The sequence below is a fragment of the Danio rerio genome, chromosome 5 (assembly GCF_049306965.1).
Source record: "Danio rerio strain Tuebingen ecotype United States chromosome 5, GRCz12tu, whole genome shotgun sequence".
Lineage (NCBI taxonomy): Eukaryota > Metazoa > Chordata > Actinopteri > Cypriniformes > Danionidae > Danio > Danio rerio.
Window position 1 is genome coordinate 62,788,053 of NC_133180.1, and position 25,819 is coordinate 62,813,871.

General features: G+C 33.6%; 1 protein-coding gene across 6 annotated transcripts in view; it reads right to left on the minus strand.

The window, feature by feature from the left end:
• pisd (phosphatidylserine decarboxylase) overlaps positions 1-25,819 on the minus strand; it is a 65,651-nt gene that overhangs the window by 37,956 nt on the left and 1,876 nt on the right. For 4 of the 6 annotated variants that reach the window (XM_017356088.3, XM_068221182.2, XM_073950392.1 and 1 more), the window contains exons 1-3: positions 17,757-17,826; positions 17,219-17,277; positions 13,979-14,133 (exon numbers count right to left, since the gene is read on the minus strand). In XM_017356088.3, coding sequence (XP_017211577.1) covers positions 13,979-14,133; positions 17,219-17,277; positions 17,757-17,815 — 273 coding nt within the window. In that variant the 5' untranslated portion in view covers positions 17,816-17,826. Of the gene's footprint in view, positions 1-13,978; positions 14,134-17,218; positions 17,278-17,756; positions 17,918-25,819 lie in introns of those variants that run through there. The other 2 variants (XM_073950389.1, XM_073950390.1) reach the window with 1 other exon arrangement.

The following is a 25,819-nucleotide window of genomic DNA, read 5'->3' on the forward strand; positions in this document are numbered from 1 at the left end:
ATATAAACACGTTGTACATGATACATATAATAAATACAAATGTAACTTTAAACATTTCTACTCTGCCACTATCATTTGAAACACTACGTTTTACTATTGTTTGTTTATTTCTTTATTACCATGTCAAAAGCTTAGGATTATTTCATGGAAAGATCAATATAGATTAAATCATATTACACAATAATAATAATAATAATAATAATAATAATAACAGCCTTAATCAATAAGCAATGACAAAATCTGTCCAGATTTACATTAAAAACATTACAATTTCACTTTGATATAGTGCTCAGCATATTTACAGTTAAAATCAGATTAGCCCGCCCTTTGAAATTTTTTTCCTCAAATGATGTTTAACAGAGCAAGGAAATTTTCACAGTATGTCAGATAATATTTTTTTCTTCTGGAAAAAGTCTTATTTGTTTTATTTTGGCAAAAAATAAAAGCAGTTTTTTATTTTTAAGAAACATTTTAAAGTCAAAATGATTAGCCACTTTAAGTTATTTTTTAGACTGTCTACAGAACAAACCATCGCTATACAATAACTTGCCTAATTACCCTAATCTACCTAATTAACCTAGTTAAGCCTTTAAATATCATGGTAAAATAAATCAGTTATTAGAAATTAGTTATTAAAATTATTATGTTTAGAAATGTGTTGAAGATATCTCCCTGTTAAACAGAAATTGGGGGTCAAAATAAACAGGGGGCTAATAATTCTGACTTCAACTGTGTGTATATATATATATATATATATATACATATATATATGTGTGTGTGTGTGTGTGTGTGTGTGTGTGTGTGTGTGTGTGTGTATACGTATATATATCATTTTAATTGCCACATCAACAGCTAAGGTTTATTTCACAGAAAGATCAATATTGATTAAAACATATTACATAATAATAACAACAAACACTTTATAAATTATTAAGTGATGCTCAGTCCAAATCAGTCCAATTAAAAACATTATAATTTCATACTTTAATAGATGATAAATAACTTAAAATATTTCCTGGAGAGTTTTTTTTTTTAATTCATTAAAATAGTCTAATTTTAAAATCCTTGTCTAGTAGTCTTTAATTAGTTTTTTTAATTTTTAATTTAACAGTCTACTAATGCTCAAATGGACCATCAAAATAAAGTGTAATCGAATATAATTAGATTTATGCTAGAATAATGTTGTCTCATTTATAAGATATAATATGTTATGTCGAGTGAATATAAACTTTATTAATATTTACTTTAACAAATTAACATTTCATTCTCAATCTATTTGCAACATTATTTTATTTTGATGTTAAAATGATAATTTCGGTCACAATCAAGAACGATATATATGCAGAGCAAATTTTAATACGTTATCAAATAACACAAACTTCTGATGCCGAGTTCAAATGATCTTTAGAGAAACACCAGAAGTTAGCACACTTCACTGTGTGCAAATCACATGAACTCACAACTTCCTATTAAGCAGGAAGCAAATCTTCCTGTTTCTACGCATCTTATGATTCTGTACCAATGTGTATTCCTGTACCTAAAACTTAAGCCATAAAAATTATTTTTTTCCTAGCCTATTCTACCCACTCTACAACCTAAAGATACAATTTTAATTTAAACCCACATTAAAAGTACAAAACCATTACTAAACTTTTAAAAGAAACAATGACTTACATTGGAAATCTTTAGACCGAGTTACACAATAGGAGGTCTGTCGTTCTTCTCAAAGGTTTACACTCCTCTCACTGTCTCTTTAGTGGGATCCGCTCAGATATGGCATGTGTGTGCTGTGATGTCATCACTAACTATTAACCAGACCAATGGATATAACAGCTTACTTCCTATTTCATGACTGTCAAAAAGCCCATCCCACTCCATAAACACACACATTAGCTGTAGACATTTTCAACAATGAAATTAGAAACTAAAAAAAGGACTTTGTGCTTGTGGTTAAATTCATTAGGGAAACCATTTGAGTCATCATTACACTTGTCACAACAGTGTATGAATAGAGCGGATGCTTTTATGCTTTGCAACAACTATTGCAACACACTGTCTGTGACTCGTAGATTTATTTTTTTACTTTTCTTGGATTGCTCAGACTTTATATTACTTTGGAGAATCGGTCTGTAAGGGTGTAACATGCCGAACTGGATGATGTATCAAAATGGATTTTATAATCGGAACATTTTTTTCATTACAACTTTACAAGATTAAAAGCAAAGAACATTAACATGTTATATATATTTTATACAGACAAAGCAGTATTAAATGCAATTGTCTTAAAATATTTTAGTGATAGCACATTCATTCAGCACAACAATGAAAGAGTGTAATACAGTGCATCCGGAAAGTATTCATAGCGCTTCATTTTCCACATTTTTTTTATGTTACAGCCTTATTCCAAAATGGATTAAATTCATTAATTTTCTTAAAATTCTTCACACAATACAACATAATGACAATGTAATTTTTTTTTTTTTTAATTGTTGCAAATTTGTTAAAAATAGAAAACCTGAAAAAACGCATGTACAGAAGCATTCACAGCCTTTGCTGTGAACCTCTAAATTGAGCTCAGGTACATTCTGTTTCCACTGATCATTTTTGAGATGTTTCAGCAGCTTAATTGAAGTTCACCTGTGGTAAATTCAGTTGATTGGACATGATTTGAAAAGGCATACACCAGCCTATATAAGGTCTTAGGATTGACAGTGCATGTCAAAGCACAAACCAAGCATAAAGACAAAGGAATTGTCTGTAGACCTCTGAGACAGGATTGTCTAAAGGCACAAACCTGGGGAAGGTTACAGAAACATTTCTGCTGCTCTGAAAGTTCTAAAGAGCACAGTGGCCTTCATTATCCGTAAGGGGAAGATATTTGGAACCGCCAGGACTTCCTAGAGCTGGCTGGCAATCTAAGCTGAGTGATCAGGGGAGAATAGCCTTAGTCAGGGAGGTGATCAATAACCCAATGATCACTCTGTCTAAGCTCCAGCGTTCTTCTGTGGAGAGAGGTGAACCTTACAGAAGGACAACCATCTGTGCAGCAATTTACCAATCAGGCCTGAATGGTAGAGCGGCCGGCAGGGGTGGGCGATATGACCTAAAATTAATATCACGGTATTTGTCCTCTTTTGAACGGTGACGGTATAATATCACGATATAATAAGCTTTTTTTCCCCTTTTTTTTGGTACATTTTAGGAGGTGTAGCCTTTCCTGTCCCTTTAGTATGTGAATAAAGTTGAAAATATAATAAGTAAATGGTAGGTATCCTTATCAAAAAGAGACATGGGAGAGTATTATGCATTCTCAACATATTTATTTAGCAAAAAACCTCAAGATCTTACTTAACAGTGTACAACAAAACAAAAATTAGCAGTGTAATACCGCAAGAGCAATGTAATAATGTGAACTTTTTACAAAAACTAACTCTCTCTTCATCAGAACTCTGATAAAACTAGACATTCAAGTTCTTTGCCTGGAACACCAGCCTGTCAACATTTTCTGGCTTCAGTGATGCCCTGGAGCTTGTTACAGTATTGCCCCCTGTGCTAAATGCAAATCGGAGGGTGAGCTTGTGGCTAAGATGCAGAAGTATTTTTTGCCAGACGGCTAATGCACGGGAAGTGGGAACATTGGAGATGCCACCACTCCATTGGATCAGAGTCACTGTCAATGACCTGCTGCAGTTTCATCTACAGTGGCCTCGGTCTCTCCGTCTGGTTCTGACACTCCACTCATCTCTTTTCAGATAGTATAGGCTACAGGCCCGACATTTCATCATGATGTTTCGCTAGTCATTTAATGGCCACTCCCCTTTTACCTACCATCTGCAAAGCTGATACGAATATGTTTTACTTTTTTATTTACAACAAGATATATACAGGGCTCGAAATGAACTTTTTTACTTGGTTGTACCAGTGCTCCCAACTTCAAATATTTAGGAGCAGCAAAAATAATTTAGGAGCATCAGAAAAACCAGAAACAACTATCTAACTAATACTGTGATTACTTATTGATATTTGTGTGCAATAATTCCAAAATGAAATGTGTAATAATTATAGAATATTAATAATGATGAAAATGACAATAATAGTAGCAATAAATTACTGCCCTAAGTGTGCTTGAATGTAAGTTATCTGCTATAAAAAGTCTGTTACTTTATGGAAAATAAATTTATGGTTTGTGTCAAACAAAAATGAAGCATTGCGGTAAGAAATATTTATTTTGCGCTATTGTATTAATAAATAATTTTTCGGCAACAAAAGAAACAAAAAACTACAATAAATCATTCAATTCAAAGCTGAGAGCTGCAAAGCAGTCATCAGTAACTAAATAGAAAAGTATTATACATCTCAAGAAAGAATGACAAAAAAAGTAAAGTCTGACTTCTGCCACTCTTTTAAGGTTTTGGTTTGGGTTTGTGTAATTTTAAATGTTCAGTCTCATTATGAGCTGATCTTCATTTTTCTGTGTTTGTGGAAAGCAGGCCTAATTATTGACCTAATTTATATGCAGGTAGAATAGGATTTTCGCGATGACCAACAGCGCAATATCGCACTATGTTATGAGCCGCCGTTTCAATGTAAACTTAGTAAAGGCGAGCTTCTTTGGCGATGATGTGTACAGTATTAGATTTTACATTTACAGCGCATCGAAATTCGGGCACTTTCTCCGAAAACACTCGATCTCAGCTAGCGTATCAACATTCACCTCATTCTGCCTTACTATTATTATTATAACTTTAGGTGGGGTTTGCAAACCTGTGAACTTTTCACTCTTCAGCCGTTTGCATTTCCTGCGGTCACAAAAGCTTTCTGTCATCTGACAGTGGAAAGCCTTCAGTGATTGACAGCTAATATTAACCAATATAGCGGCAGAGAATAGTGATTCAGTACGTTTTTAGAAAAAAATCAAAACAGGTTGCAATACAACCATTATATGCAGTCACACAAATGCTCCCAAATATATTATGCATAAATTAAATTGTGGGCGCATATGCGACCAAAATGGTCACAATTTCAAGCCCTGTAGTATAAGGAAATGTATTCAGAGCACAACTGAATGTTTTAAGAAAATTTAATGCCTTATTATTTAGAATCAGCTAATATTGATATAAATGCAGCCGTTTAATGTATATAATTGATTTATTACGGTATTGACAGTATTAGAAAATCCATGTCGTGGCGCAATGTCACACCGGACTATGATATGAAATCTATGAGGCCGAAATGATTTCGAACTATGAGGCCGAAATCATGACGCGTTTCCACTGTCGGGCTAGTAGCTCGCAGCAAGTCACGCAAACCCCGACCCCAGAACATCCCCCGAATTGAACGTCACTCAGTCCGCCCACTTCAGTGGGAATCAGGCAGATAAAGCACACCACATCATCACGAAACTATTAAAATTAGGATAACCAAAACAAACAAATGACACGTTACTGTACAGCAGTACAATGTATGTCTATACGCACATACCTTTTTGCTCTCATTCATCATATTCATTTACTTGCCGACCGACTGTTGGCATCAAAATCCAGTGGTATTGCCACTAACGGAAGGACCCAGCGCAGCGAGCGCACACATCCATAATATAACACCACATATATAAAATTCTCCGTTAATAACTCAATATAAAATGTATTTTTATAACATCCTCAGTTAGACAGATGCTGTCCAACATTCATCCCAAATGCTCCGGAGAGAACTGAAACATGAACTTTTCCCTATAGGCTTTATGACACTTAATAGGTGATTCTCTTTATTTAAAGATGTTGCTTATTATATCTTAAGTAATGGAAAGTGTTCAGTGTTTCAGCACATAAGAGCAGCCCGTTAATAAAATATAGCCTCTATTTTGTTGCGCTCAGCAGCTATGCACTAATAAAGCTCTTCATGTATTTAAAATTTCCTTTTTTATTTTACCACGTCATATAAAACCATACACACTTGTTTGAGAACACAGAACACATTTTGAACTTGCAGTTTTCCCTGATGCGTCTGTAAAAAAAGGAAGACAGAAAAAAAGGGTGCCTAGTTTCTGCTTTCACTCACCCTGAAAATGCTCTGTTTGTATGATTTGATTAATATCATCGTATCCAAATACTTTATAAATAATATTTAAAACATTCTCCGGTGTTTATTGTTTTTAGGAAATATCTAAAATCTTTTTTTTTCAGAGAGGCTTTTGAAAAATGAAAGTTATATGGCGTTAAAACTGTTTGATATAGTACCCAATTGTTATAGCTAGCTTTTGTTAGTTTTATATTGGTTCATTTATTTAATGTGATTTTATTATATCTGATATTTGTAATTCTTTAAATTGTTTCAATATAGCTTAGGCTATTTTATCTATATGACACTATTGTTTTGAGCCTACAAGAGTGGACACGAAATTTGTTAAGTTTAATGTCTTTCTGTTGTATTCATATTGTGTATTATCTCCAAAATAAATAAAAACAATAAAAAAAGAAAAGAAAAAAGCCGCTCGCGACATTAACAGAGCTATGAAGGGAGCGCTTTTTTCCTCTGTCTCACACACACATACAGGCATCTAAACGTGCACAAACACACCTTTTAAACTTGACAAAACTCTCGAAAACCTTTCCTGTCTCCTGTGTCTTTAATATGGTGTAAAGATTATTATGCGTTATTGAAACATCAAGGAGGATGCAGCAAAGAAAAGTCACTTATAAATTAAAACTACTTTATTATTTTATGTAACAGCCTTACATTTAAAAGAGAAACATAAGGGCGATCATATGCAAAAAGACCCCAGCCTATAATTTGTTCCACATGGTTCTTGCCCTTTATTTGTTTTTATCTTTATTTGTTTGGCGCATGTACTCGTGTGAGATCGGAAAACTGCCCGCCTCTCCTTTCACTCCGCCCCGAAGCTCTGCCTGGCCCTCTTTGGCAGGCCGAAAAAGGCCAGCCGCTGGCCCCAAGAAAGCCCCGATTTGGCCCGATTAGGCCCCGGAAGTGACAGTGGAAACGCGACTGGCCTTGGCTCACCCTGGCTCGCTCGGTTTAGGCGCGATAGTGGAAACATGGCTAAGGATGACTATGACACTGGTGTACCTCCCACCTCTAGTGGCTAGAAGGTCAAAAGGCATCTGAAGACCATAAGAAACAAAATTATCTGGTCTAATGAGATGAAAATTTAACTCTTTGGAGTGAATGCTAGGTGTTATATAAGGTAATGTAATGTGTATTTATGTATCGCATTTATCGCGTATGGCCATACATCCAATTCACTTCACAATCATAAGGGGAGTCTCTTCACACCACCACCAATGTGCAGCATTCACTTGGATGACGGCAGCCACAGGACAATGGCGCCAGTGCATTCACCACACACCAGCTATTGGTGAAGTAAAGAGACAGTGATAGAGCTAATTAGGTGGATGGGGATGATTAGGAGGCCATGATGGGTAAGGGCCAATTGAGGGCCTTTGGCCAGGACACCAGGGTTACACCCCAACTCTTTACGAGAAGTGCCATGGGATAAAACCAGGCATCCCTCATCACCAGGCTAATACAATCCCTACAGTGAAGCATGGTGGTGGAAGCATTTTGCTGTGGGGATGGATTTCAGCAGCAGTAACTGTAAGACTAGTCAAGATAGAGGGCAAGATGAATGCAGCAATGTACAGAGACATCCTGAATGAAACCTGCTTCAGAGTGTTCTTGACCTCAGCCTGGGGTGACAGTTCATCTTCGAGCAGGACACTGACCCAAAGCACACTGCCAAGATATCAATGAAGTGGCTTCACAACAACTCTGTGAATGTCCTTGAGTGGCCCAGCCAGAGCCCAGACCTAAATTCTATTCTATCTCTGGAAAGATCTGAAAATGGCTGTACACCTTCGCTTCCCATCCAAACTGATAAAGCTTGAGAGGTACTGCAAAGAGGAATAGGCAAAAATTCCCAAAGACAGGTGCGCCAAGCTTGCGGCATCATATTCAAAAAGACTTGAGGCTGTAATTGCTACCAAAGGTGCATCAACAAAGTACTGAGCAAAGGCTGTGAATTCTTATGTACATGTGATTTTATAGCTTTTTTATTTTTAATAAATTTGCAACCATTAAAACAAATCTTTTTTAACATTGTCATTATGGGGTATTGTGTGAAGAATTAAGAGGAAATAAATGCATTTAATCCATCATTGAAAAGAACTGTAAAAAAAAAGTGGAAAAAGTGAAGCGCTATGAATACTTCCCAGAAGCACAGTTTAGAAATTGCTAATATTTTTAAATTTTACAACATTTGTTGACATCTGATTCAATTCATTATAATAATAAAATCTAAAAAGTTTTGGGAGTTTCTAGTGTTTTATAATAATTTTTAGTCAATAAGGATAATTAAATTACTAAAATGTGATTTTTTTTTATTTTACAAATGAGTTTACAAAAAAAGTAAAAGCACAAACACTTTTTTTAATATGATAATAAACATTTTCTCGAGCAGCAAATCTGAATGATTTCTAAATAATACTGAAGACTGGAAAAAAGTTATTGCCAATTATTTTAAATTGTAATAATGCATTTACTAGATATCAGGATTTAGTTTAGTTTACATTTGGGATCGTGACAAAAGAGTATCAGTAGACTGTGCTTTACTGATTTATCTTCCTACACCTCTCGGCAGAAAATATAACAAAAGCCATTGTGTGTATCTGAGAAGGTTCTGGAAAAATGGGCACACCTACACAAAGAGCATGCCGTTATCTCTTTTTTGCTGCACTGTGCCTTATCTGTACATCTAAACCCACTGAACTGAAATCTGTTCGAGTGTTTCATGCGCAACATCAGCAAAGAGTTTGACTGACAATCTGTGAACACAGATTATACACCAAACAGCCCTGAGTCTTTCAATGGTCTGAAAACAGCATCCAAAACATTACACGTGATAAAGATATATAGCTAGATTAACATGTCAGAAAATAACTGAACTTGCTATTGTTGGATTGCTGGAACAAAAACTGAAAATCACAATAATGCAGTGCAGGTTAAAATAGCATTTTAGAGCATTTTTTGCTTGTTCAGACACAGTATAAACAGTCCTTGTAGCTTTGCCACCCAACCCCCTTTCCTAAAAGAAATCTTGCTATTGTTTGGGAGGTACAAGTCTGCCATGGTGCTGAATAGCCTTGAAAACCAGCACTCAGTTAACGCCAGGGCTAAATGTCCAGTGTAACGCTTCAATAAATATACAGTGGAGAGCTAAAGAACTAAAGAACAACCAACAATTTCCTAAATTAAGGCAAAAAATTAAAAGCCTTATATAAGCCTTATAATGAAGGCAACACATGCTGTATGTATTTATATTAGCTATATTAGCCTACTATAAAAATGATTTAGTTGGCTACAAATACATACTGAGCCTTCATGATTAAATGTTTTTTTTTTTTCCCTGCAGTGCATCCTGTAGAGAATGACGCACCACGTGACTACTCTGTTGTACGATGCCGTCTCAAGTTTAACTTAATTACAATATTAATGCATTATGTTTAATGTTCGAGTTTAACTTCATTACAATATTAATGAATTATGTTTAATGTTAAAGTTTAACTTCATTACAATATCAATGAATTATGTTTAATGTTCAAGTTTAACTTCATTACAATATTAATGCATCATGTTTTGCTTTGATGAAATTAAAGAAATGCAGTAAAGAAATCAGATTTTTGATGTTTTTTTATTTTGAGAATTCCAAAAAACAACATCAAAATGAACGTGCATAACGTGCCCCTTCCTGGAAATGTGCTCAACAAGGAAGGGTCAATCTCTTAAGGGGTGTGTGACAAGGAAAGACAGTCTCGTTTTTTCCTTTCGCCACTCGCAAAATCTGCTCCCAAATGCAGTTTGCATATCAACGATCGCACCTTGTAAATAATCACCGTTGAGTGAGTGATCGGGATGGGCTTCTTTGAATTCTCTCAGGGAGGGAAAATGAGAAAGCGTGCCCCACTGTACATCTTTGGCAAAGACAGCTTACGCTCCATGGCGCATCACACAGCCGCCGGATTGTTTACAACAGCCACCTGCCTATTCTGTGTGTCACAGGCTATGACGCAAATCTTCGTTGACAGAAATGTTGAAATTAAATATTCTACACACTTTTACAGCATTGGAAAACGTTAAGATTGTTTGTCCTCCTATAGAAACCATATTAAAACAAAAATATATTTACCTCCCCCATCTTTTTCCGTTTTCAAACATTTTTTGAAAAAGCTCCAGGGAGCCACTGGGGCAGCGCTAAAGAGCCGCATGCGGCTCTAGAGTCGCGGGTTGCCGACCCCTGGCCTAGTCCAAAAAAAAGGACTAAAAAAAAGGTAAATAAAAATGCTATCTGTAATCTTATTTAGTTACATTTATTCTGAAGCATGCAATACAAAAAATACAGTAGATATTTGAAAAAAAAACAACACTTACTAAATTAGAGAACCTCAGTTTTTGGTGTTATTTTGATAGCTAATTCCTTAATTATCTGAGATGCGGTTTACATTTTAAAACTGGTTTATTATGAATTTATCTGGCGTCCACACTACTACAAGTATTCTGAAAGTGCTCAAGACCCCGTTTTAGTTTGGAAATGCTGGGGCTTTTAATACAGACTGAGAGAAAAAGTTTTGAAAATGAATCACTCTCTCACTAGTCTTCTGCACTACATTGCAAATAAAGATGCAAGTATAGATGCTAGAAAAATAGGCAAATGCCCAGTGAGCTTGAGTGGTCATAAATCATGCATTTTAGACTGTATGGAGTGGGCTTTTTCCCAAAACACACTCGTCTGGGCGAGGAGTGTTTTCATTATAAAACCATTTTAAAACAAAAAACACTAGCGTAAATGGCCCTTTTTTATATCTGTCAGTCTAACTTTTCAGTTTCAATTTGCAAGATGATGGGCCATTCTAGTGTATTAGAAATAGGGCTGTGCGATTAATCAAAATCAAAATCGATTTGAAACGTTTAGATTTTTATATTTACAGATAAAATATGTACAATTTAATTTCCCCCACATAGAGCGAATGCGTGACTGCCGCCTTTGTGTGACAGTCTTACTAGCCAATTGAGTGAACAAACTTTCGTTCAGCCCAAAAAGAATTGCAGTGTTAAGTTCTGCAATCTGCTGTTTGTTGTTGTCGTGCACTAAACAAAAAGTTCTTATGTCATGTCTAATGTCACAAAGATAACATTTTTAGAGGTTGCGCCAACTGACAAGTCCATTATAACAGCTTTGTGTACAAATATCTGTTGCCCAAAAAGCCTGGTCGTTAAAGGGTCATGAAGTGTGACCGCCAAACAGAAGTTCCACGTCGGACGTTTATTTGCTACATGAAGCAGGTAAAAACACAACACTCTAGGAAAGCCTTCAAACTAAACCAGCCAATCAGAATTACAACAGATGCTCAGGTGATTTATACACAAATACAGCCTGATCATATTAAAGGCCATTTCCTTCTTTTTTTCAAACTATTTCATAACTATAGCAAGAGGCAATTCAATCATAATATCATGTTAAAACATGACATCATACCATTAAACATCATTACATTATTTATCAATATGCAGCTCTTTTTGGATTCTCGGAAGCTCTAGTAAAAAAAATGTAAAACAGGAAATATCCCTCAAAATGGTCTATTTTAATGTGGGAATTTGACCTAACTAATTGCCAAAATCTTGATCTTGAAACAGCTTGACATCTCCAGTAGTGTCACACTGACATGTTCAGGTTGAAATGTTTGCACATCCTTTATTTATCAAAGCGACACCCCCAATTGACAGAGTAGTGAATGACAATTTTTTAAGCTAGATTTTGACTGCTCCCATTTATATTTGAATGTATTTAGTAAGAATCGATTTTTAGTTTACTTGTTAAGTTTGAACAAATTTTTATTACTTGTGTAATGAAAATGTGATGTTACCACGGAAAAGTCAATGAAATAGATTTTTTTTCTCAATTTATTTTACATAATAAAGCTTTCTAAGTTGGCAGAGATCAAAACTCTAGCTGAAGTCCAGTTTTGTGGAGACATTTATATAGTTAAAGGAATCCTTCAAACTTGATTGTATAGGAATTGTATAGAAACTGCTCCAACCAAAGGGACCAATTACCCTTCATCAAATAAAGTCTGAGGCTACATGCCTTTATATCATATCAAAGTCTCTTTAAGGCAAATCATTTCACTTGGCGGCCATCTTTGAAAAACCTCTCAAACAGAATGTCTGAATAGGGAAACATCAAATTCTCCTGGTTGCCAAGCTTACGATTGTATTTCTAATTAAGAATCAACAATAAAATCAAGCAACGACTGTTTCTTTAGTTTAATTTCAAAACCTTTGAATCACACAAAATCTGCAGAAACTCACGTCGGGTCTGAGCCCCTCCCCCGGAGTATCATAAATCTATAGCAATCGATAATTGACTCCTGTATTAGAAGGCGGGCTTTGTTCGCCATATAGCGATCGATGATTGGCTCCTGTACTAGTGGGATGGGCTTTGTTCACTATATTTTATACATAACTTCATACACAGACACATGTACCTATATTCACCTTATTCTTTGCGTACGAGCAGGGGCAGCCATTTGAATCTTTTTGGCTGGAGACTACCGGTCTCATTCACATCCATTAAATTTTAGACGCTAAAAACTGCTCGTTTCGCTGTTTAATGTTGCAAACTGAAATTTTCTTATTATATTATTCTACTTGGTCTGTATAGTAATGCAAACATTAGTTTGTAGAGCAAGTAGTTTTACCGTTTTCTGCCGTTTATTATTCCTAGTCATTTCTCCCATAGGCGAATCGTAAGTTCTAAAACAATCGCGAAAACAGGCATTTTAGTATACGGTCAATATGTCCGTCACTACTCTAGTGATCTTTTAGGAATAATTAAAAAAAAAAATAATAATAAAAAATACTGACTCAGAGGTCTAGTGTCTTTTCTTATCAATGCGCAAAAATGTTTGTGCTACTGCTGTATGTTTTTAAGTAAGCTATATAAACTTTCAGGATCATTTGAAGAATGGAAAATTTGAAAATAAAGCCATTTCCTGTAATAATAAATAATGAATACGTTTGATCAATTTAATAAAGTTTTTTGTCCATCAAGAGTAAAAGACTGTAGTATTTCCTTTATGTTTATCATTCAAAGAACTACAAACACAGCCAAAAAAGCAAGAGAACATGTGAAAAAATGGTGGCATCAAAATGTTATCAAATTGACAACAAAATTATTCCAAATCCTTGTAATAACTCTGTACAAAAACACACACAGTACAGCCTATGTAATAATGTTTTCTTTTAAACATTACCCAAGTTCACTGAAAACATCTGCCATTTAAAAAAAAAAACACAGGCAAAGACTTTAAGTCTTTAAGCATGTTTTTTTTTTTTTTTTTTTTTACCATATATGGTTTTTGAAAACACAGGAAGTGTCTTAACAAATCTTGTTTATGATGTAACAACCATGTCATTATACACGTGTCCCCTCACAAACCATTCAAGAACACACACACACACACACACACACACACACACACACACACGCACGCACGCACGCACGCACACACACACACACACACACACACACACACACACACACACACACACACACACACACACACACACACATGCACACACACAACACTTTTGAACATGATCTCAGTATCCAGAGTCATTGAAAAGAACATACCAGTCAATCCATCAGTGTTTATCATCAACTCAGAAAAACTGAAAAGGGCTGAAAAACAGCTGAATAAAGCAATAAATAATAGTTTTAACACACTTGAAAGCCCTTGCTTATTTCACAGCACACAACCATCAGTGCTAAAACTGATATTTAGGTAAAAGGTTGTGGAAATGGCCACAGGACATTTGCAATGGCAATGTTTTGCAACATGCCCTAGCAGTAGACAGTTTGTCTGGAAAATTGTACAAAAATAATATTTTGATCTGGCTTTGACCTTACCTGAACTTCATTGGCAATGTGTGGTGGCACTTCAATGCCAAGCTTCTCCAGCTGCCGATCTTTGTATCGGCCATACTGGTCATATCCAACATAACCACCGCCTGTAGCTATGAGAAGAGTAAGAGGCCGAACACGTGCCTGCAGTCCAGGAAAACCTGTAAATGAGTAACAAATACACATCATTTTTATACATACATCTAAAACAACTTAAATAAAGTGTTTATAGATTAAAAAAAAATCATTGTTTAAACTGAAAAATGAATGGCCAGAGAGCTGTCTAACTGGGTTTAAATAATACAGTTTAATTTAGGGTCTGCAGTCTTTTTCTAGGATTTTTTTAAAATTTCAAGTTAAATGCAAACTTTATTGTTAAAAAATGTGAAATTAAAGTTATATTTCACCCAAAACTGAAGATTAACTCACTATTTACTCTTCCACAAGTGATTCAAAACCTTTAAGAGTTACTTACTTCTGTTGAACACAAAAAAAGATACTTTGAAGGAAGCTAAAAGTGAAAACCTATACCCATTAACTTCCATAGTAGGGAAAACAAATACTATAGATGTCAATGGTTACAGGTTTCTTTAAAAACCGGTTTCTTCTTTTGTGCAGATAAAAGAAACTCAAGGTTTGAAACAACTAAAGGGTGAGTAAATGATAATTTCCATTTTTGGGTGAACTATCACTTTCAATATGGAAAACAAAATTTAAAATTTTATTAAAATGAAAATTAAACAAACTTATTCTGTAAAGTACATGATATTCTTATATATAAACTATTGTTAGCAATGAATGACATTGAAAGTATGACTTCAAAACAACATTAGCATCATTTATTTGACTCAACATGAACAATGTAGTATGTTGATAGTCATTAGCTGCAAACATGGTTTCCCTATTTAAAATTTGTAAAGAATACTTTGCTGAAATTATATTATAAGCAGAAAATTATGAATTCATTTAAGAAAACTGAAGGAGCAATATCAGTAGATATTAAGCAGACAGTCTACTAATACTCAATTGGACCATCAAAATAAATTGTTACCGTATTTTGTATGGTGATGGTCTAACATTTTTATTTCAATTTAATTATTACATCTGCGCAAAAGTGTTCCCCACCTGCAATCATGTACTAGTCCAGCAGTCAAATCACTAAAGATTTAGTTTCAAAATGAAATAGTTCAAGTATTAGTTTTGGTTGTGAATTCATTTTCAGAAAACAAATCATTTTAAAGGTTTTTCCAAGATGTCGCAAGATGCTTTACATGTTATTATGTTGCATTAAGATTAAATGTAGAAAAGGAGACCGAGTGGTAACCTGGGTGATTACTGTAGTACTGTATTGTAAATAAATAGAGAAAAAATTTTACAAGTAACTTTTGATCAATATGTCAGACTTTATTCTTGAAACAAAAAATGAGCAATAAAAAGCTGCGAAGCACCAAAAGCAGTCCACATTAAAAATAATTTACTAATAACTAATACTAGTATCAAAACTAATTTGGCTATTGTGGTTTTCCGTGAATTCCCAATCAAATGTACTTTTTTACAAGAGAGGCCAAAAAAATCATGTACTTCAAATTTTAAATGAGGAAAGTTGAATGTGCTGGACAGTTAATTGTTATTTTCCTAATAAATGACAATCAGCTACTGTTTTTAACTTTTTTAAGATTACCATTTTTTTCTAGTGATATATGATGTAATAAATTTATATTTTTGAAAAAAGTATTTATTAATTTTTCTTTATTGTAAATCTTTAGGAAATATTTTTGTACATTGTAAAGTGTGGTTATGATGACCATCCGACAAGCTAGGGGAGAGCGGGGCATAAAGTAACACGGGGTAAAATGTAACACAGAGATTTAAGGTATTTGCTCAGGGTTAACCATGGCATGCTTCCGAGGTTTTCACCAGTGTCGGCAGATGTCTTCCTGCCAATTATTGAAAAAGTTCTGCAAAATTTGGATGAGAAACACAGGAGAAACCATTTTTGCAGCATAAAAGTATTTCTATTATACTCAATTCTTTTTTTTTTAATCTGTGGATGTACGTAAAATATTATATTGTTGTGATTACAGACTTCTAGGCTAAAAAAAGGCACCATTTTGAAAGATATATATAAAAAAACACAGTGACTGCTAGCACGTTTTGAGGAAAACATGATAGAGTGGGGTTAGTTGTAACAGGGTGTTAAAATAAACCACACACTGTAGCACACCAATTAAAACCAACAAATAATTGTTGAATTTTGAGTGTAATGTTGAGCACTTTTTAAATAAAAATAGTTTTTTAAGAGAAAATATTTTTGTAGAAGTATTTTAATTGCTACGACTGCAAATAAATGTGTTGTATAATAATGGATAACAATAATAATGGATAATTGTGTTCATCCAATAGATAACTAAATAAAGTAAACATGCTGTGCCATGTAGAGTAAAAACAATAAGTAGAGGAAATATAGCTACTATTTGAAGTAAAACTAATTTAAATTAAATGTGTGAAATCTGACTTTTTAAGCATGTGTCACAACTAACCCTCTGTCTGTTACAATTTGCCCCCCAGGTAGGGTAAATAGTAACACTTTTTACTCCTGGCACTTATGCCAATACAGCACAGAAACCATAGGTCCAACTGTCATACCTTCAGTGCTCATTTGTAGGAGAGGTTTGTGCGTTGCTGGTAAAAAAAAAAACATATGGTTTGTCTAACCCCATTACTTTGTTTATTATTTGGCCAAAACCAAAAAGTGTTATTTTGTGCCCCGCTCTCCCCTAATGCAACTAAAATAGTGCTTCAAATGTCACTAAAATTAAGTCCTGAATAAATAGAAAATGAGGCAAATTACTGCAAAAAGGTCTACATTTTGAGAAAAAGAATCACCCCTTACAATGAGGGTGTCGTGGACATTTTAAAAGTGGGGGGACAGCTGTATGAAATCCAAAAGTTTACATTCTTAGTCACCTCTAAATGGTCTGTCTCTCAAAGTAAGTCTGCTACACCCCTGCCTTACACCAGGCTGGCTATGGGCCTGTATATGATCAGCTTTACCTCAATTTGACAAAGTAAGACATTTAAAACATCTCTAAACATCGTTAAGTAACTGCGCCACCTTATGGTTCACATGACGAACTGCAGTTTCAGTCTGACACAAAATTCGTGCCTAAACAAGCGAAAATGCAAATTTGTTGAGAGAAGCGTAACATTGACTCTTTAGGATAAACTTATAAAAGTGTGACTGACCTTTTGAGAAGAACCTTCGTTGGCTCCATCTAATACCACAGCCGCCATTCTGCAGAAAACTGCACACAAAACCATATAAGACACGCTTACATCACTCAAATGCTGGAGAACTGTTACATAACAAACATTTGCACTTCTGAGGGTCTCGTTTAAAAAATTAAAAAATCAAAAACTATTCAGAAGGCTGTAGTAATGTTAACAGAAAGACAACAGGAGAGTGAATATTAATAATTCGGCCAGCTAACATAAATTGTTACTTGTGTGCGAGTAATAAATATCATATTTTTTATTTATGGATCTAGATGTAAAAGTTTGAGGAATTTATAAGGGTCGTTTTTCAAAAGATCCTGTGTATTTGTTACTGCTGGCATTACGGTCTGTAAGGTCACTTGTACTTGTGCCAGCTCTGAGATCAGATGGGTCTGTCTTAATGGGCTTGCCATTATAAAGCCAACTCATGTAGACTTATCGACAAAGGTCGGGTGTAATGCATCGTTAGATTCTTTCACAAAATCTCGAACTAATATGCCAGATTTACCTGGTGTTTCTCGTCGCTGCCAGGTGGGCGATTAACACTCTGCGTACGAGCGCTGCCATGTTGCTTATATGCGGCAAGAGTTTCTTCTGCGTTCTCGTTCTCACGGACACACTGACGCCTCCTAAAGGAAGGGAGGATTCCTGATCACAGCCACATATTTGCTGAAAATAAATAAATAAAAAATGTAAATTGATATTCATTACTTACAGTTTATTTATTTAACATCTGTCATATTTTAATGTTTTTATGTTGCATATGTTTGTCTACAGAGAGACTGACTGTCCAGTATTATATATTTCAGAGAGATCTGCTTGTAAGATTGCAGCTTATTAAATGTATTAAAAAAAATAAATGTAAAAAGAAAAGTAAGCACACCTACACTTTTATTTATGTATTTTTTTAAATTATTTACTTTATTTGTGTGTTTTCAAAGTAAAAACACAAGAATTTAAAGGGGTGGTCCATAGTGTATTTTTTGGTTGTGTTTATAAGATGCAAAACAGTGTGTGCTCATGCTTTATTAGTAGAAAATCACGTAATTTTTTTATATATCCTACTTTGATTATATACAGCTACTTAGGTAACATAAAAAGGACTGTCATATTTCTCGGTTCCTCTGAAGACCCACCCACAAGAAATTCTGATTGGTCAACTAACATAAATGTTCATATCAGCTCCGTGTCGCATCTCTGTTATAACATTACAACTCCTCTGGCTACGCCACTTCCTTCAGCAGGGTAAATGTATGTAACCTGAAGCACCTGTCAACATTGGGATGTGAAAACATTATGGATATGCCTACACTAATAAGGGTTACCCCCCCACCCCCCAAAAAAGGAAAAAATAAATAGTACACATTACCAGCCAATACATTAGCAAAAACTTACATAGCAAACCCTTATTAAAATTAATAGCTATTATAAAAATTTTTATTAAGTTGTCAAATCTCATTAACATTTTCTTAACATTTACTTTGATTTTTGTTTCACAGCTATGCTGAAGGGTTTATGACACGAATTACCCGGATGTATTTTTATTTTTTATTTTTTTTGCTAAACTAACTGTGTAAAAGCCAATGTCTCTCTTTGCATTGAACTCTGAGCGTCTTGTTTATGTTCACACAGCTACATTACACATCAACTAAAATTTTAAATATGATATCGTAGTAGACCACCCTTAAATATTGCACAAAATTGGTCACAAAATCAGGCTGCAATTATGAAAAGAATATCCCTGTAGATGTCTGTGGGAATTGAATGTAGTACAGTACTTTATTGACAAAAACTAGTCATTTTTAGGCCCACACAGAATCTGTGTGCACAGAAATCTCCTGATTTTTGGCCCATAATTGAGTCTATTTATCTATTTGTGTAAATTTATATTTATATATTTATATTTTCTAATTAATTACGACTAATATTACATTCATAATAATACTGACTAATATGAAAGTGTTCATATGTTTCATTTACAATATAGTTTGTAAATAAATATTTTCTGTCTTTTAGTAGATAAATTATATGAGAGACAAAGCAAGTGGCTCTAGATGAATTTGCATCGTAAACATTAAATAAAAGTTTAAAAAATTATATATTTTTATTTCATATATTACGTTTTTAGTTACAATACTAACAAAATAATTCCGGATTTGACCATTTTTTTAAACAAAATTCTCAGCAGAAATAGCAAAAAATGGCCCTAGTCATTATTATTATAGACAGTTCATATGTGAGATACATAGAAATGAGCATTTATTACACACTATTTCTTCAAAAGATTAGATTACTTCATAAGTTAGATTTATTTATTGCTAATAATTAGATACCCATATTAAAAAAAAAGTCTAAGTAACATTTACCATCAGTGTCTAAACGTACTATCTGGCTGAAGACTATAATTAATAGATAAAAGGGTACATTAATTATCCAACTGCTGTGATGTTGATTTTCATTTAACAATGTACGTCTTTATTGCAGCTCCACCTGCAGTTCCTTCCAATCAGCTTTGTTAAATGAACAGGACACAACAACGTTTTGCTTTTATTTAAACATACAGTATGTAAATATTTTTGTGACTACATCTTCTTTCCCACAGCAGGCCCATGCTGATGATGTTCATGTGTATGAGTGTGACAGGTCAATAAAAACAAAAACAGAACGAGGATGGTGTACATTACGTTCTGCAGTCTGAAAATGTGGCCGGCAAAGAAAACGCACAGTATGCAACTTTAGACTTTACAGCTCCTGCGAAAAACACAGACGTCAGCAGAACCTGGAGATTTATTCATCCCACCTGGAGAACTACTGAGACCAAGGTTGTCCCAGAAGAAGAACGTCCATAGCGAACATGTCATAATAATAAAAAAAGTCATTCTGTTTTACCATTGTGCCCTTCAGCAACTTATGTCCAATTTATGTCATGTTGGCATAAAACTTTTAAAAGTTTAACAAAAAACTGTGCTATAAAGAGGCTGTTTGTTAAAATGGTGCTGTTATTTTGTCTTTTATTATACGTTTACAGTATTCATTATTTACTATTGCGTATTTATTATTATTATTATTTATTATTCACTATTCAGTATTTACAGTTCATTAATAAACTCTTTTATTGCATTATTATCAGTGTTTGTCTGGTTTAGAACATTGTAAAACAATGTAATGGCAATAAATAAATAAATAAATAAACAAACAAACAAACAAATAAATAGAACATTAGCAACAACAACAACTAAAAAAAAGGACAAATTATTAAGAAATAATGAAGCTTGCTATCTTAAAGGGACTGTTTACAAAAAAAATTTTAAATGTATACACCATGCATTCTTCATCAAGTGGTTGTAAACCTTTTTGAGATTCTTTCTTTTGTTGAACACAAAAGAAGATATACTTATGAATGTTGGAAACTAGTAAACACTGACATCTTTAGGTATAACAAATAAATAAAAGTCGATAATAACCAGTTTTTCATTTTCAAACCATTTTTTTTAAATATCTTCTTTTTGTTAAATGAAAAAAGGAGTACATTTTTATTTTTGGGTAAAAACTATTTTAAGGTTTTAAAAAGTGCTTCTCCAACCGTTATGGTTGACATGTCTAGAGTAAAGATGGTACACTGTAAAACCAAATAAGTTCAGGTAACTCAAACCATTTAAGGAAACCGATTGGAACAAACCATTTAAGTTAAAAAACTAATCCTAATGAGTACTGGGAACTTACTCCGCTTGCGTAAATAAAGTAATTTGAGCACAGTAAAAGCCAATAAATGAAGAGAACTCAAACCAACTGAGTACTGTAAAACCAGATAAGTTATGACAACTCAAACTGCTTGTGGAAACCAATTACTACAAACCATTTGAGTAAAAAACTAACCTATATGAGTACTGTAAACTTACTCTATTGGTATTTATTTAATTACCTTATTACCTTCAACACTGAGTTCAAAACTCTTTTCAAATGAGTAGAATTAGCGTTCAGTAAATTTTGAGTTCACTACACTCATTTCATTTGATAAAGTTCAAATGTATGCCATAGAAATATTTGCACTATTTGGGTTGCCTATTTGGTCAATTATGGTTTTCTTAATGCTGTAAAACAAAACAGTTTCTTTAAGAAATGTGTACAGTCCCTGACAAAAGTCTTGTCGCTTGTGTACAAATTGACTTGAAGTGTCACTGCAATATATTTCTAATCAAGATTTCTTTACAAAAAATGGCACATTTTAATCCCAACAGCTTTTGTAATAATGTTTCAGTGCAAAACGAAACTGTCAAAAAGTATTCTAATATTCCCAGCTTTGTAAAGCCCACTGAGTCCATTTTTGCGAAGACATAAGTGTTGTCGCCTTGTCATATGAGCTTCACCTGTGACTAATAATGAATCAATTAGGTCTCAGGTGTGTATAAAAAGAACCCCAGTACACTAGACCTTCACATCAACTGCAACATGACCTCTGCAAACATGCCTGAGATTCACCCTGAGACTAAAGTCTTGATTATCAAGAGGCTGAAAACCAGATCCACTGCTGATGTGGCAGACACCTTTGAAGTGTCTCAGTTCCAAGCACAGAGGATAAAAAAAAGACTTGAAGAGACTGGAGATGTTTTTGACAAGCCCAGGTCAGGCAGACCCCGCAAGACGACTGCTCGAGGGGACCGTTTGTTGGCTCGAAAATCCAAGGCCAGCCCATTTTCCACTGCCGCACAGCTCCACGAGACCTGGTCACCTGAAGTCCCTGTGTCAACCAGAACAGTTTGTCGGATTCTGTCTCGAAATGGCCTCCATGGCCGAATCAGTGCCCAGAAACCAGCACTAAACAAAAGACAATTGAAAAACTGTGACATTTGCCAAGGCTCACTGCCGGCTAAATGGATCGACAATGGAAAAGTGGCAGAAGGTGGATTTTTCACATAAATCTTCTGTTGAATTACACCACAGTCGCCGCAAATATTGCAGGAGACCTACTGGAACCCGCATGGATCCAAGATTCACCCAGAAAACAGTGAAGTTTGGTGGTGGAAAAATCATGATCTGGGGTTACATCCAGTATGGGGGTGTGCGAGAGATCTGCAGGGTGGAAGGCCACATCAATAGTCTAAAATACCAAGAAATCTTAGCTACCTCTTATATTCCCAACCATAAAAAAGGCCAAATTCTGCAGCAGGATGGTGCTCCATCACATACTTCCATCTCCACATCAAAGTACCTCAAGGCGAAGAAGATCAAGATGCTCCAGGATTGGCCAGCCCAGTCACCAGACATGAATATCATTGAGCATATGTGGGGTAGGATGAAAGAGGAAGCATGGAACACGAAACCAAAGAATAGTGATGAACTCTGGGAGGCATGCAAGACTGCTTTCTTTGCTATTCCTGATGACTTCATCAATAAATTGTATGAATCCTTGCCTAACCGCATGGATTCAGTTCTTCAAACTCATGGAAGTCATACAAGATATCAAATGTAGATCTCACAGCACCACTACCTAATTTGCTGACATATTTTTGTATTTGCAGTAAATTTGTTTAATTTTCGTATAGGCGACAGAACTTTTGTCTTGCCAAAATTTGACTTTTCTGTTTTGTTTAAATGATAAATCTTGTTTCAGTTAAACTAATTTATTTCAATGCATTAAACATAATTTGGGAGGGTTTTAGCTTTTCATATGAGCTCTTTCTAACACCAATTGATCAATTAAAAGTCCGGTTAATAGCAGGTGTTTCTACAAAATAGATAAGCAACAAGACTTTTGTCAGGGACTGTATCATTGAGCTAATAAAATCAAAACAGTATATTTATCATTACTTACACTGTGAATTAGACTTTCATATAGAAACTCACTGTTGACTGGTTTCAAAGACAATATTCAATACTGATAGAACTTTCTGTGATTTTAGATTAATTCTACATTTAAATGTGAATCATTTAATTTAGACAATTATTTTAAAGAAGAAGAGGGCCCTCTGCTGGTCATAACACGGATTTTGCTGAAGCTTAGACAATAAGTGCTTAAAATTTTAACCATGAAATATATAAATATTATATACATAATTTAACCCAGTTGTTAAATAGAATTTTTAAAATACAATAAATGAATACAATTTGTGTTTTTTTCTTTTTAAAATATTTTCCAAATAATGTTTAACAGAGCAAGGAAATTTTCACAGTATGTCTGATAATATTTTTTCTTTGAAAGTCAGTTTTTTTATTTTTTTAAAAGCCATTTTAAGGTCAATATTATTAGCCCCTTTAGGATATATATATATATATATATATATATATATATATATATATATATATATATATATATATATATATATATATATATATATATATAWAAAAWATATATATATATATATATATATATATATATATATATATATATATATATATTTTTTTTTTTTTTATTTTTTTTTATTTTATTTAAATTATTTTTTTTTTCAATAGCTTACAGAACAAACCATCTTTATACAATAACTTGCCTAATTCTGCCTGGTTAACCTAATTAACCTAGTTAAGCCTTTAAATGTCAATTTAAGCTGTACAGAAGTGTCTTGAAAAATATCTAGTCAAATATTATTTACTGTCATCATGACAAAGATAAAATAAATCAATTAATAGAGATGAGTTTTTAAAACTTTTATTTTTAGAAATGTGCTGGAAAAAAAAATCTCTCCGTAAACAAAAATTTAAGAAAATAAAAAATAAACAGGGGGCAATTATTCTGACTTCTACTGTGCGTGTGTGTGATATATATATATATATATATATATATATATATATATATATATATATATATATATATATAGTCCCCCTTTGATTAGACTTTTTTTTCCTTTTTTGATTTTTTTTTTTTTAGATCTTTCCCAAATGATGTTAAACAGATCAAGGACATTTTTACAGTATGTCTGATAATATATTTTCTTCTGGAAAAACTCTTATAAAAGTCTTACATTATAAGAAAGTCTTACAAACTGATAAATGCTAAATCATTCTCTGCCAGTAGATGGCGCTAATGAACCACTAAAAACATTAATAAGAGAAGTTTGCATAGTGTATGAGTGTCTATGAGTGTGTCCATGAATGAAAAAGAGTATTGGTGTTTCCCAGTATTGAGTTGAGGCTGGAGGGCTATCTGCTGCGTGAAACATTTGCCAAATAGTTGGCAGTTAATTCCGCTAAGGTGACCCCTTATAAATAAGGAACTAGGCCAGTTCACTAGGAACTAGGCCAGCTTGGCGAAGAATTATAGCGAAGAAAACTGAAGCCTATTGAATAATTTGTTTATCACTACAGTTGTGTTGTACTAAAGTAGCAATATAATTACTACTACACTTTTATTGCAATTATCTATAGTCTAGTGTGTGTGTGTGTGTGTGTGTGTGTATCCTTTGAAATGTGGTATAAATAGCAAAAATACGGACTTCCCCTGTGTCCCATTCAGTTTATTTATTTATTTATTTATTTATTTATTTATTTTTTTTTTTTTTTTGCAAAAAAACAGTTGACAAGTTTGTAGCAATATTTGTTTACAATGCAGAATATGAATTACATTGTCAATGAAAAAGAGATACGAGAGAGAAAGACAGAAAAAAAAGAATAAAGAACATGATATAAACTTGAGGGTAAGACATTTAAGAATCAACAACAGTACATAAATTAAAGTCATTACAAAATGAAAAAGTTCTGTTTGCTTTCTTATTTTTAGATAATTAAATTAATTGTATATAATGACTAAATTCTTGCAAAAACACAGGAAAATATGGTTTAGTATTAGTAAATTTGCATTTGTGGATATGGAATTTACAAAGAAAATAAATTAAATTTATAACAAAACAAGCATTTCTCTTAGTAGGGGCAGATTCATAAAAACCAAAAAAAAAAAAATTCTTTAAAAGTAACAGAAACATCTTGTTGTATATTATAATTAATAAATAATCCAATATGTTTCCAAAATTGTACAGCATAATTACACTCCCAAAATAAATGAAAAACAGTTTCAGTATGAAATTGACAAAATGAACATTTTACATCAATATTAGAATTAAACTTTTTCAAAAATTGTTTTATAGGATAAAATTTGTTGATCAATTTAAAAGACACCTCTTTGACTTTGTTGGTGAGAAAATATTTTTGTTGCAAAGACCCTAATTTTTCCCATATCAAATCTCTATAGATATTATTCCAATAAGAGATTACAGGGGACAATGTAGCAACTTTTTCAATAAAAAGAGATCTAATTTTGTAATTTCTATCTTTTTTGTTTGAAAAACAAATTTTACCCACAAATGTTTCTGTCGGATCAGAAAGGGACACTTTTTTAGGAGTGAGATGAATGCTACTTCTAAAGAGCATAGTAATTCCTGATGTTATAGCTCCCATAACAATGGCGAAATTTTTTGGACTTACTGGTATGTTATACGCGGAAATAAATTCAAAGTAATTCATTAAAAAACCTCTGTTGTTAAATAACTGACTAACTAAAAGCAAACCATTGTTAAACCAATCACTGAAAAACAAAGATTTATTTTTATATAAAATATTTTGGTTATTCCAAATAGAAAATGT